General features: G+C 39.6%; 1 protein-coding gene and 1 long non-coding RNA gene across 5 annotated transcripts in view; both read left to right on the forward strand.

Moving 5' to 3' along the window:
• Positions 1-12,995, forward strand: part of mcf2l2 (MCF.2 cell line derived transforming sequence-like 2) — a 182,136-nt gene that overhangs the window by 4,661 nt on the left and 164,480 nt on the right. Inside the window, exon 1 of one of the 4 annotated variants that reach the window (XM_017304429.1) lies at positions 7,164-7,373. The exons of the other annotated variants lie outside the window; for them this stretch is intronic. Within the exon in view, the coding sequence (XP_017159918.1) occupies positions 7,301-7,373 (73 nt within the window). The 5' untranslated portion in view covers positions 7,164-7,300. Of the gene's footprint in view, positions 1-7,163; positions 7,374-12,995 lie in introns of those variants that run through there. 4 annotated transcript variants of the gene reach the window in all.
• LOC103464033 (uncharacterized) lies at positions 1,514-5,360 on the forward strand. Its single transcript, XR_533579.2, has 3 exons — positions 1,514-2,968; positions 4,932-5,038; positions 5,120-5,360. It is a non-coding gene; the product is annotated as an uncharacterized LOC103464033 (long non-coding RNA).

The following is a 12,995-nucleotide window of genomic DNA, read 5'->3' on the forward strand; positions in this document are numbered from 1 at the left end:
AATCAATCAATCAATCAATCAATCAATCAATCAATCAATCAATCAATCAATCAATCAATCAATCAATCAATCAATCAATCAATCAATCAATCAATCATCTTCCCCTTGTCCGCAGTCATGTTGCGGGGTCAGCAGAGGCCCAGACTTCCCTCTCCCAGCCACTTCTTTCAGCTCCTCCAGGGGAATCCCAAGCCAGCCAAGAAACATAGTTCCTCCAGTGTGTCCTGGGTCTTCCTATGGGCCTCCTGGTAGGACGTGCCCAAAAGACCTCACTAGGGAGATGTTAAGGAGGCATCCTAATCTGATGCCTGACCCACCTCAGCTGGCTCCTCTCGAAGTGAAAAATCAGTTTCTCTACTCTGAGTCCCTCCTGGATGACTGAGCTTCTCAATCCCATCACTAAGGGAGAGCCCAGACACCTTATGGAAAAAAATAATTTTGGCCGCTTGTGTTTGTGATTTTGTTCTTTCAGTCAAGACCCTTAAACCAATGAAGGTGAAGGTAGGGACGTAGATCGACTGGCAAATAGAGACCTTTGCTTTTTGATCCAGCTGTCTCTTCATCACGACAGACTGGTCCAGCGCCCACTTTACTGCAGACGCTGCGCCAATCCGTCTATTGATCTCCTGTTCCATTTTTCCCTCATTCTTAATGTTATGGATTCTGTATTTTCCTCCATCACTTTTAGCCTCTTTCATCTGCTTAACACGCTGCAGCATACATAACCATGTTTATATGTGACTGCTGGCACTGATTAGAGTACCGTTTAGGGAGGGTCCAGATTGCAGAGATGAATAAAAAGCTAAACTTGCTACAATCTTTGCCTCACTTGGCTTCTTGTCACTTTGCCCCAGAGCTGGACGGTGAATGTAACCTAAGAAGGATGATGTTCCATTTGGATATGTATGGATTGTGAAATTTGATTATTTTTAAGCATTAAAGCTTATTTTTATATATAATCAAATCTCATTATTTCTCAAGGTCATTTACAATGAGTGGTTCTGGTCGGGTCCTGAAACTGGTTAACGAACTAGGGTGAACAGAGACAGAAATGAATGAACTCCAACAATGAACAAGATCCTAAGATGCTTAAACTCCTCCACTTGGGTCAGGACAATCTTCCCTGACCCAAATAAGGCACTCTACCCTTTTCGAGCTCAAGACCATGGCTTTGGATCTGGAGGTWCTGATCCTCCTCCCGGCCGCTTCACACTCGTCTGCATACTGCTCCAGTAAAGCTGTAGATCACGACCTGATGAAGCCAGTAGGGCCACATCATCTGCCAAAAGCAGAGGCGTGATCCCAAGGCCACCAAAATGGATCCCTTCAAAACCCTAGTTGTGCAAAATGTGACCTCGGACAGAAAACCCCCAAATCAAAAATTCTAATCAAATTTTATTTATCACATTTCAACAACAAGGCATAAAAAAAATAATTTTTAATATCTCAGAAACCAAAACTGCACAAACGAAAATTTTAACGGTACAAACGGAGCACTAATCATTGAGACTATTTGCTGAATTTTTTGACGTGGGTGGGGTGTTAGCTTCACACAGCTGCGGCAGCTGTCTTTGAAATCAAGTTTCTGCTATGTTTGCGTGTTCAGGAGGAAAAGGACAACGCATTTCTGAATCACAGGTGAGCTCCTTTCACGGTTTTAACTGAAGTTAGCTAACTTTAACCAACTGTAATTTCTGAGCCATGCTGTTTATGTACGAGGGTATGTTGTTGTTCTTGCACTGCAGCTAGACATTTTTGCTATATGGAACATTTAATTTTCCCAAACGCAACACTTCCATTAATGTTTCTGTAGGAACGACTGCATAGATGTATTTATATTTCTGGTCTACTTTAGACTGCATGTGCTTAAAGTTATTGCGAATGCTGTTAATGGTAGAAGCAACCTTTTCAAGTTTGGTTCAATAATTCATTTGAATTACTTTGAGTGTGAAATGTTAATGCATGCAAGTTAAAACTGTGAAGAACACATTAGCTTTTGTTTCAATAACAAAAGCTATACTTCCAAGTATTTTGGTAATACTTCACAGCTAATATTTAATATTTTCCTTAGACCTCTTGACTCTCATCCCCAAAATACCTGCACTAAAGTCACTGGGTACATGACAGTTGAAGGGTTTTAAGATAATGAAATTTAAATATTAATATTACAGTTTTTCTCAGTTTGGGTGCATTTCTCAGAACAGAATTTAAATTCTTAAAACTACCTGTTAAATCTTCAAATTACTGCGTCACTTCTGCACTTAAAAAAAATTAGTTTCTCATTCCTTTTGCAAGTTTGCTTTCACATCATGTATGTGCACTTCTCTGCTTTTCCCCCGTTGTAATTTGCTTTAATTGTGTTGATCAAAATGTGTTAAATGTGTCTCTGTTGAATTGTCTCAACTTCCAAAACAGCATAAGTAAAAATGTAAGTCTTAACACGCATAAGTCTTGAAATTGTCATGATGTCAATCATATTTTAATTAATTTATATTAGATTTTTTTCTAAATCTGTCCTGAATTGGTAAATTGCTCCCAAGTGAGTCCTGGATTTCTCTAACAGGTCAATGTATGAACCATTAGCTCAACCAACGATCAACCAGTTTTCTGAAGCAGATTGAAGGTACATCTGTGAACCATCAGTTGGCAACAATATGGCCAATATACAGTAAAAAATGCTGGGTTATTTTCATAACCCAATTCCTGGGTTGAAGCTGTTGGGTCATAGGTTGGGTTAGTTTGACCAAATATTGGGTCAAAATTCATAACGCAAGAGTTGGGTCAGAAATTTACCGGAGGTTTACAGCTTGAACACTTCTGTTGGGTCAGGGGTTGGGTAGATTTAACTAATCGGTTGGGTTAAAGACGAAACTTGGAAGAAGCCACGCCCCTCTTCACAAGCCTCCATTTTCAACAAGACTGTGAACGTTGCATATCGGACTTCAACACTACTTTGAAATAAGACATGGTAAGTAAAAAGAAGATAAAGTTTCAACGTGAATAGGATTTTATAAATAAATAGAATTTTTTTCAAACATGTTTGATATTTATTTTTATGGTTATTTAAATGTTTATTACGGTAGTAGCTTGCTCTGACAAAGAGCTTCGGTGTTGCTACAACACGGTTGTTGGAAAAAAAAGATGAAGGGGAAGGGCACAATTTGTCAAGTAAATTAAATTCAGTTGTTTAATATAACCTCAATCATATTTGTTAGTAACTTAACATGTTCAAATGTTTAAAAATCGATTTAGTTTTAAAAGGAATGATATTGTGACGGTTTGTCCCCTGATATTCGCTGGGTGCAATATGCGCGCGCATCCTCAGCGGGTTTAGGCGWCAACACCAGCAGTAATGGCGGAGGAGAGCGAGCAGAGCTATTAATAAAGTGGGTATATTATGCTTTTTGAAAATAAAATAACTTTTGCAAAGTTATTTTAAATTAGTTGTGTCATTAATAATAACTATGTGCTCGGCTTATTAACATATAGCTTAATTACAAACATGTACAGACGTGTTTGGACTTATCCGCTCCCCTGCAGCCACTTGCTCGTCTCGCCCGCTCTGTCAGTTGACGTTAAGCCAAGAGAGAACGACCGTCTCCCGGCACATTGCTTTCAAACTCCCGCTGGTTTTCGACAACGAGTTAAAGCAAAAATAAGACTATCTAATGTTAATGTTTGCTAATTGTATTATTATTGTTACTATTAATTATCCATCCATCCATCCATTTTCTTTACACCCTTGTCCCTTAGTGGGGTCAGGAGGGTTCCTGGTGTCTATCTCCAGCCTATCTCCGGGTACTCCGGCTTCCTCCCACAGTCCAAAAACATGACTGTTAGATTAATTGCTCTGTCTAAATTGCCACAACTTATATAGTTAAACATGCATGCATACACACATGCATGCATGTTTGCCCTGTGTGTATCTGTGTTGCCCTGCGACAGACTGGCGACCTGTCCAGGGTGTACCCCGCCTCTCACCCAAAACGTTGGCTGGAGATATGCACCAGCAACCCTCCCGAACCCACCAAAGGACAAGGGTGCAAGAAAATGGATGGATGGATTTGTGCAGTGTTTTCTACGTTAATTGGTGTTTATAATTCAGTTTCATTTGTTAACGGCCACCTACTGGCAAGCCCTGGTATTTTATAACTGAGCTCTTGGCCTAGTACAGGGGTGTCCAAAGTCGGTCCTCGAGGGCCGGCATCCTGCACGTTTTAGTTTTCTCCCTGGTTGTAGTAACAACCTTTTCAGCATGTCAGTGTTCCTCTTAGATCTTCTAAGGAGCGCTAATCCAGGTGCACTAAACCAGGGTGAGAACTAAAACATGCAGGATGCCGGCCCTCGAGGACCGACTTTGGACACCCCTGGCCTATTAGGTCAGATGCATGTAATGGACCCAGGTTTGACAAGCTAATATTTAGTCTGATGGGGAGGCGCAGGCGAGGGATGCTCTGTGGGGTGGGCGCTCAGCAGGGGATTGCTGCTCCAAGACAGAGCTTTGTATAAATGGGCGGCATGTTGCATGAGGAAACATTAAAGCACTACCGAATGGTTGCCATGAAGATCCGAAGTTGTCGCAAATATGTTTTCATGAGGAAATGACTCCTCATGAACATGGAATTATAACAAGATATAAAGCTCAAATCTAAACAATTGATGGTGATATACACACCAAATAAGGGCTGTTCACTTTCTAATTTATCAACCCTCTGTTTTTGAATTTTTTTGAGATTTTTTCTGTTTGCCTTTCTGCATTGAGTTGTTCTTGTGTCATCTATCCTGAATTACTGATCAAAAAGTACAAAATTGTAAAGAGAAAAATGTTTCTCGCAAAAGAAAGGATGGAAGGATGAAGATAGAAAATTCCCTGAAACAACAGGTCTTGTTTTTATTTATGTTTTTTGTTTGTGTATTTTGTCTGGTTGCAGAGAGGATCACACCTTTTGACAACAAACAAAGGTTTAAGAACTACTGACTTCTCAGTCAGAAATTATCACACCGCCTGGTTGAAGTCTCCATATGCAAGTCAACAAAGGTGAAACAAACATTTAAGCGAATGCTGAATTTATATGATGTTCATATAGTGCATCTTTCTAACTTTTGCTTTGTTTTCCAGCAGAGAGGAAACACCCGATTGACGACATGCGAGTCTCAATTTCAACCTGTAACGGGGAAGACCATAACCATGACGCACACCATCCTGAGCAAAGTCTGAACTCAGTGACTTGCCACTCTCAACCCAGAGCAAGAATCCTTTAATTGGCAGTTTTTCTTCTACAATAGGTTTATCTCTTATAAGGACACATGCAGTTTTTTGTTTTTTTCCCCAAATCTCAGTAATACAGTGAGGAAACTGGACAGAAAATAGAATCTGTTCTTTTTTTTAACTAAATATTTAAATAGAAATTGTTTCTTTAAATGGATTACTCATAATCTGTATTTTTGTTTAATTTGRATTTATTTTCTTTATAACTTTCTGTATAGAAATGCTGACAAGTTACACTTCCTTGTGTTGTACTGTAATTTTTATGGTAAAATTCTGTCAAGAACAGCGACCAGTAATTTGCCGTAAAGGTTTTGGGTTTTTTTTTTACAATAAAATGTCAATATATCATACATTCTGGCCGTGTTTTTCACTTATGTAGATATTATGCCTCAGGCAGTATGACCGTTTTTACATGGCAAAATCACATATAATTATTTTTATTTTACAATATTTTAGGAAATATGGTATTTTACCGTATATTGGAAAATACGGTAAAATACTGGCAGTTTTGGTTGCCAGAATTTTACCGTATTCTTAAAAAACTGTAAAATACAGCATTTTAAAAATACTGGCAGTTTTGGTTGCCTGAATTTTATCATATTTCTAAAATACGGTAAAATACAGCATTTTCAAAATACGGTAAAATACTGGCAGTTTTCGTTGCCAGTTTGTTTTACCGTAAATTAAGGCCGTCTTTTTTTACAGTGTAGTTTTAGTGAGAGACTCTGAGTGGCAGTAATTCCAAGTAGTTTATTGTCAATTGAGATAAAAGTGCGATAGAAGTAAAAGTGCGATACATGGTTAAACAGAAGCTGTTTAACCATTTAAACAGCTTCTCATCATATTTACTCAGTCCAACGGTCCAGAACAGTTGTACGGCATTTCTATGATAATTATTATAATTACCTTAATTTAACCAGGTTTGTTCCATTGAGATCAAAAGCTCTCATTTACAAGAGAGACTTGGCCAAGACTGGCAGGATATCAAGAGCGAAACCCCTCCCAAAACACTCAGTTACAACACAGTCACAATAACAAACTTACAATAAATGACTCAAGTAAAACAATTGCACTACTGCAACTTGAATGTAGGATCTATCATGGTCTTAAACACATTCAGAGATACTGGTGTTCTAAGTTTAAGCTCTGACTGCAAACTGTTCCATGAAGTTAGAACAGAAAGCCAAAAGCTTTCTTCCCACTTTCTGTTCTAACATGGGGAACATTAAATTTTAAAAGTCTTGAGACAGGAGGCCATAGGACCTGTAGCTTAAAGTTAACAAAGATGAAAGATTGAAAGACAAATTTCATCTTTGTCATGAGTTATTTTCACTCATAACTCTGTAAGTTACTTGATACTGCTATAAAATGACACTGTGCCTGAAAAATGCATAATTCTGCTCCTTTTAACACAACCATAAAAAATAAAAGTTTTTCTATACAACAATTAAAAACATAAACACATTTGCATAACTTGCAGATTTTAAGTTTGTGTTTTTCACAATGCGTGACTGAGGAAAATATGGAGAAGGTTCTGAGAGGAAGGAAAGCCTGGAGTAAATATGGAAGGATGCAGAGAGGAGGGAAGTCCTCGCCACGTAATGACATATTGTTGAGGATATTTGTGTTAAAATATTTGTGGTAAAAAAGCAGAGCTGCTAAGCGAGTCACAAGGTTACTGGGAAAGATTCAGCTCCTCCTCTATGAAAACACTGCTACAATGCACACACATTCTGTTCATGTGTACTGCAATTGTATTACTTATAAGTAGTACAATTGCGCGCATACACACACACACACACGCGCACACACACACACACACACACACACACACACACACACACACACACACCCACACACACACATTTTTACAGTCCAGTGACCTAAAACACGTAATGTGCCTTTGTTATACACCAGAGGTGTGGAGGGGTCCTGCAGTTGCCCTGAGGACTATGCTGTGGGAGTGTCTGTGGATCCTTTTCTTCAGTGGATGTTTGCTTGTGTGTGCCGCTTCTACATTTGCTGGACTGAATGCTCTCACAGCTGCGGTTTATCTGCACACCGTTGGACAGAAAGAACAGCAGCAGCATGGGATCTGTAATATGTAAGTGATGACTGCGGTAGCTGCTGGTGTGTTTGTATGTGAAGCTGACTTTGTAATGAGAGGTCAGGGTATGGAACACACATGCTGAGTTTCAATTTGCCAGTGTTAAAGTCGGTAATATCCACAAGAGAGCAGAGAAGCTGGTTAGTGGGTCTAGTATGAGGTGGGATTTATATCAATTAACTGGAACCTGCCACTCATAAGTAGCACAGTTGGAATTATAAATGAGTCTGTCTTGATGGAGAGAATATTGGGTAAAAATGTGTGTAAAATCTATACTAAGTCAGTATAAGATAGATACTAGTGTGATTAGATTTAGATTCCCCCTTGAAATCTAATTTTATTTTCTATTTTAAAAATGATTTTGTTTAGATTTTCTCTCAAATAATGACCTAAGAGTCAGAATCGGTATTTGGTGTTATTAGAATTGCTGTTTTGAGTGTTCTTTAAAAAGTTTCTCTAAATAATTTGCCAGACATGTGAGTCCATTACTCCTGACAGACAGGTTTTATAGAGCTTTACATTCACGTAACCTCCAAATCCAACCCAAAGCCGATGTTTTTATTTTCTATTTTTCCATACGTGACCCTCATCCGAATTTTCCATGGTAGTCTGAACAGCATAATTCCAGTTTTTTCACCAACCCCTAACTCTTACTTTATTGGAGATGAGGTATTCTGTTGAGAGTCCTGAGGAAAGGTGCTGACAGATTAAGTCAAAGGTGTTCTTTGACAATCTGAAATTATGAAATACGTTTATCAGTGAAGGACATCACATCACTCCTGGTTCTGACTATGTATCCAGACTTCTCTACAAAAGTTGCAATGATGTTCCATAAAAGGCCATTGCTATTAATTGTGCTTTTTTTGCGCATCGCCCTTATTCTTGTTATGATCTCACAGTAATATACTGTTGGTTCCCATTACTCAACAAACGATCCACAGACGACGGCAATCCATTCTTACATGCATAAACTGCTGCTTTCTGCATTCTGTGCATGCAGGTCGTAAACTGTTCACACAAAAATCTGATATAATTAGCAGTCTGAATGATCACAAAAATTAATAATAAATAAATTCAGGATTTTCAGCATTAAGACATTGAGACCTGCTGTGTGAACATAGTCTAAGTTGCCTACAAACATCTTTTCTACTGTACGTACATTTTTTGTGGAGCTGATGTCAGAGCCCAACACTATGAAGGAAACTAAATCTATCCCAGTTTTCTTAAAGAGATTCAGTTGGAATAAACTTGCAAAACTCACACTTGTGTAGTAGTACCTGTTCTGGTCTAGGTTAACTTTTTATGACATGGCACGTTATCTTTCTGGAAGTAGCCATCAGAAGATGGGTACAGTGTGGTCATAAAGGGATGGAGATGGTCAGCAAAAATACTCAGGTAGGCTGGGGCACTGACACAATGCTCAATTGGTACTAATGGGCCCAAACTGTGCCAGGAAAATATCCCCCACACAGCTGTACCGCCACTACCAGCCTGAACCATTGATGCAAGGCAGGATGAATCCATGCTTTCATGTGCATCCTGGTAGGGCCAAATTCTGACCCTACCATCCGAATGTCGCAGCAGAAATCGAAACTCATCACACCAGACATTTTTCCAATCTTCTATTGTCCAATTTTGGTGAGCCTGCGTGAATTGTAGCCTCAGTTTTCTGTTGTTAGCTGACAGGAGTGGCACCCGGTGTGGTCTTCTGCAGCTGTAGTTGTAGAGTACACCTGTCAAACTTTAACACCATGTCAAGGTTTGACGTATTGTGCATTCAGAGATGCTTTTCTGCATACCTCGATTGTAACAAAGTGGTTATTTGAGTTATTGTTGCCGTTCTATCAGCTCAAACCAGTCTGGCCATTTCCACATGTGATATCAACAAGATGTTTGCACCCACAGAACTGTCGCTCACTGGATATTTTCTCTTTTTTGGCCCATTCTCTGTAAACCCTAGAGATGGTTGTGCATGAAAATCCCAGTAGATCAGCAGTTTCTGAAATACTGAGACCAGCCTGTCTGGCACCAACAACCATGCCACATTCAAAGTCACTTTAGTCACATTTATTCTCCATTCTGATGCTCAGTTTGAACTGCAGCAGATCGTCTTGGCCATGTCTACATACCTTAAATGCATTTAGTTGCTGCAATGTGATATGGCTGATTAAACATTTGAGTTAATGAGCAGTTGGACAGGTGTACGTAATAAAGTGGTCGGTGAGTGTACATTGATTGCATCCTTCCATGGATTTCAGGTGAAGCTCCTCCATGTTGTACACTTTCATGTTCACTAGGCAGTTAACTACGTAGTAGTAGATCAGAGGCAGCTTGTCTGAGATATTTTGCTTTTCTGTCTCATTCAGGTTGATCCTGACAGCAGCGATTTTGTTCATGTATCATCTTACACATTGGTCGAGTGGTCTCGGAGCCATGTTTCCGCTATTCATTGTGCATGCACTTGCCTGCCCTTTTCTTTCAGACTTGTGGGCATTATGTATAATTTGTCATTTTACAGTAGAGGAGACATATGTTATTGGTCTTAGTCGTGACCCATTCTATGTTCTGCATTAACATTCTCAGGGCTGTACCTCTGTCGATCCTTTGTGTTTTAGGAGGTGATCATTTGTATTCATGTCAGTAGCTTATGTTTGTGTAACAGAGACTGAGACACAAAGCAGACTCTTATCTCCAGCTGCTGTCATTAGACATCCTCTAATTGTTTTCTTTTCTTCACGCCTTCTTCCTGAGAACATGTTGCCCCTGCTTCCACACCCCCTCTCTCCCTGACCTTGACGAAAATAACTCTAAGTACGATCTACAGGAAGGACAGAGAAGCAGGAGCCTCATTGATTGTGAAGAACATAAACAAAAGTTTCTGCTACCTTATCGAATTCTTCTATCCACTGGAAAAAGTACTTACCCAGCTTGTTTAGCCATTTAACTGTGATTAAGCTACAATTTTTAGAAAGCTGAGCTCAATTTTACAATCCAAACCCTAATCTGATTATAATGTGACTTGCAGAATTAATAAATCATTTAAATAGAATGTATATGATGGCTGAAAGATTTCAAAACGCAATACAACATCTAAGAGTATAAAGTAATTTCTAAAACTTTGGAGCTCCAGTGAACCAAAGAAAGAGCCAAAATCCACAACTGAATAAAACATGAAGCTGTGGTGAACCTTCCCAGCTGAGGACAGTCAACCAACATATATTTTTTGTTTATTCATTTTTATTAAAAACAAAACAGTTATATACAATAGAAAAAAATTACAAATCAATAAAATGAAAGGCATCAGAAAGAAGAAAAAACTCTTGTAATACCTGTACCTCTTATTCCAAGAAATGTGATCAAATAGAGATTTACAACAAAAAAAAACTAAGCAAAAACATCAACTCAGAAAACAATTTGTATGGATTCATATTATTCCATTTTATATTTCTTAAAAAACAAGCAAACAAAACTTTTACCATTCTCTTAAATCTGTACATTGATCTGCCATTTTTAATATCACTCTCCAGACCATTCCAGTCTTACTCCCTGGATTGAAGTAGACTTCTCCTTCAAACTGGTATGAAACAAGCATCTATCCCCTCAACATAGTAGCAACTTTCTCTCTTAACAAAATTGACTTGGATGTTAGAAAGTAATACGTTTTTGGGTCATCAGGATAAACAGTAGAATGTTGAAGTCAACCAAACCCTAACCCTAACCCATTCACACATCATCACACCAAGAGCACAGCAATGATTCAACCAGGAAGTCACACAACAATCTATTCTAGACCAACATCTGAAGCTCTGCAGGCCAGACTGAATTAAATTCGATGTTCAAGATTCAATATTAAGAAAATCAATTCCATGGGAGAGGTCGAAGGTCGAACTCATTGCTGACCAAAAGGAACACAAATATATGACTGACATTTACCAAAAAACTTCTTAACGACCCCCAACACTTTTGGGGAGATATTCTGGAACTAACAAATCAAAAGTGAACCTTAGACTTAGACTTATTTTATTGTCATTGCACAAAGAAACATCGCTTGGCCACCGGAGCACACACAGAAACACAAGTGTGCCTATAATTACATAATAAACAAATAATAATGTATTGCTAAATATATATAACTTTGTATTTTCAAGCAGTCTCAGACAATTTTAGTGATGGGATTGTTGAGCAATCTGATGGCCAGTGGGAGACAGCTATCTCTGAGTCTGGCTGTTCTGCAGCGGATGCTGCGAATTCTCCTGCCAGATGCCAACTGGATGAACAGACCATGGAGAGGATGGGTGGAGTCAGAGAGGATCTAGTTTACTCTGGCTATGCAGCATCTGTGTGCAATGCTATTTATAGGGGGGAGTGGAGTCCCAATTATCCTTTTCGCTGTCTTCACCACTCTTTGCAGAGACTTCCGGTCTGAGGTCTTGCAGCTGTCAGGCCAGATGAAGATACTGCTGGTCAGCAGGCTCTCAATGGTTCCTCTGTAGAAGGTGGAGAGGATGGGAGGCGGGAGGGAAGACCTTCTCATCCGTCTCAGAAAGTGCAGGCGCTGCTGTGCCTTTTTCACCAGTGAAGTGATATGAAGTGCCCAGCTAATGTGAACCCCCAGGATCTTAGTGCTGCTGACGATCTAAACTGCTTTGTCATTAGTGAGGACAGGTGTGTGGTTCGGTCAAGACCTTCTACAGTCGACAATGATCTCTTTTGTCTTGTCAACGTTCAGGAGCAGGTTGTTTATTCTGTACCAGTCCACAAGATGTTGTACCTCTTTTTTATGTATTTCATTGTTGTCCTTCATTGTTGTCATTGAAGTAAACACTTCATTGTTGTCCTGAATTTATCCCACAGTTGTGTCATCTTCATATTTCATGATGTGGTTGGTGGAAACCTGGGACGACAGTCATGGGTCATCAGGGTAAACAGCAGGGAGCTCAGGAAACAGCCCTGGGGGGAACCAGTGTTCAAAGAAATGACAGTGGAGGTGTAATTACCCACACGGACAGACTGAGTTCTGTCGGTGAGGAAGTCCAGTAGCCAGTTGCACAGTGGAGTATCTAAGCCCAGGGAGATCAGTTTGCAGACCAGATCCTGAGGAATGGTCGTATTAAATGCTGAGTTGAGGTCCAAAAACAGCATCTGCACGTGGGTGTTTCTTTTCTCCATATGTACCAGGCTCAGATGAAGAGCGGTGGAGATGGCATCTTCAGTCGAGCGGTTATGTGTGTATGCAAACTGGAATGGGTCAAATGATAGAGGCAGTTTAGAGATTATGTGATCCTTAACCACTCTCTCAAATCACTTCTGATATATGTTAATGCAAGGGGCCGAAAGTCATTAAGACATCTTATGGTTGGTTTCTTGGGCACTGGAATAATAACTGGTTTCATGAGGGGACAATGGTGCAGAGACTTACTTAGAGAATACTTGGTCAGGAATCCTTTTGCAGCCTTCAATACGGCATGGAGGCAATCAGCCTGTGGCTCTGCTGAAGTGTTATGGAGGCCCAGGATGCTTCGATAGCCTTTAAGCTCATCCAGAGTGTTGGGTCTTGCGTCTCTCAACTTTCTCTTCACAATATCCCACAGATTCTCTATGGGGTTCAGGTCAGGAGAG

This window comes from Poecilia reticulata, linkage group LG4 (genome assembly GCF_000633615.1).
Source record: "Poecilia reticulata strain Guanapo linkage group LG4, Guppy_female_1.0+MT, whole genome shotgun sequence".
Lineage (NCBI taxonomy): Eukaryota > Metazoa > Chordata > Actinopteri > Cyprinodontiformes > Poeciliidae > Poecilia > Poecilia reticulata.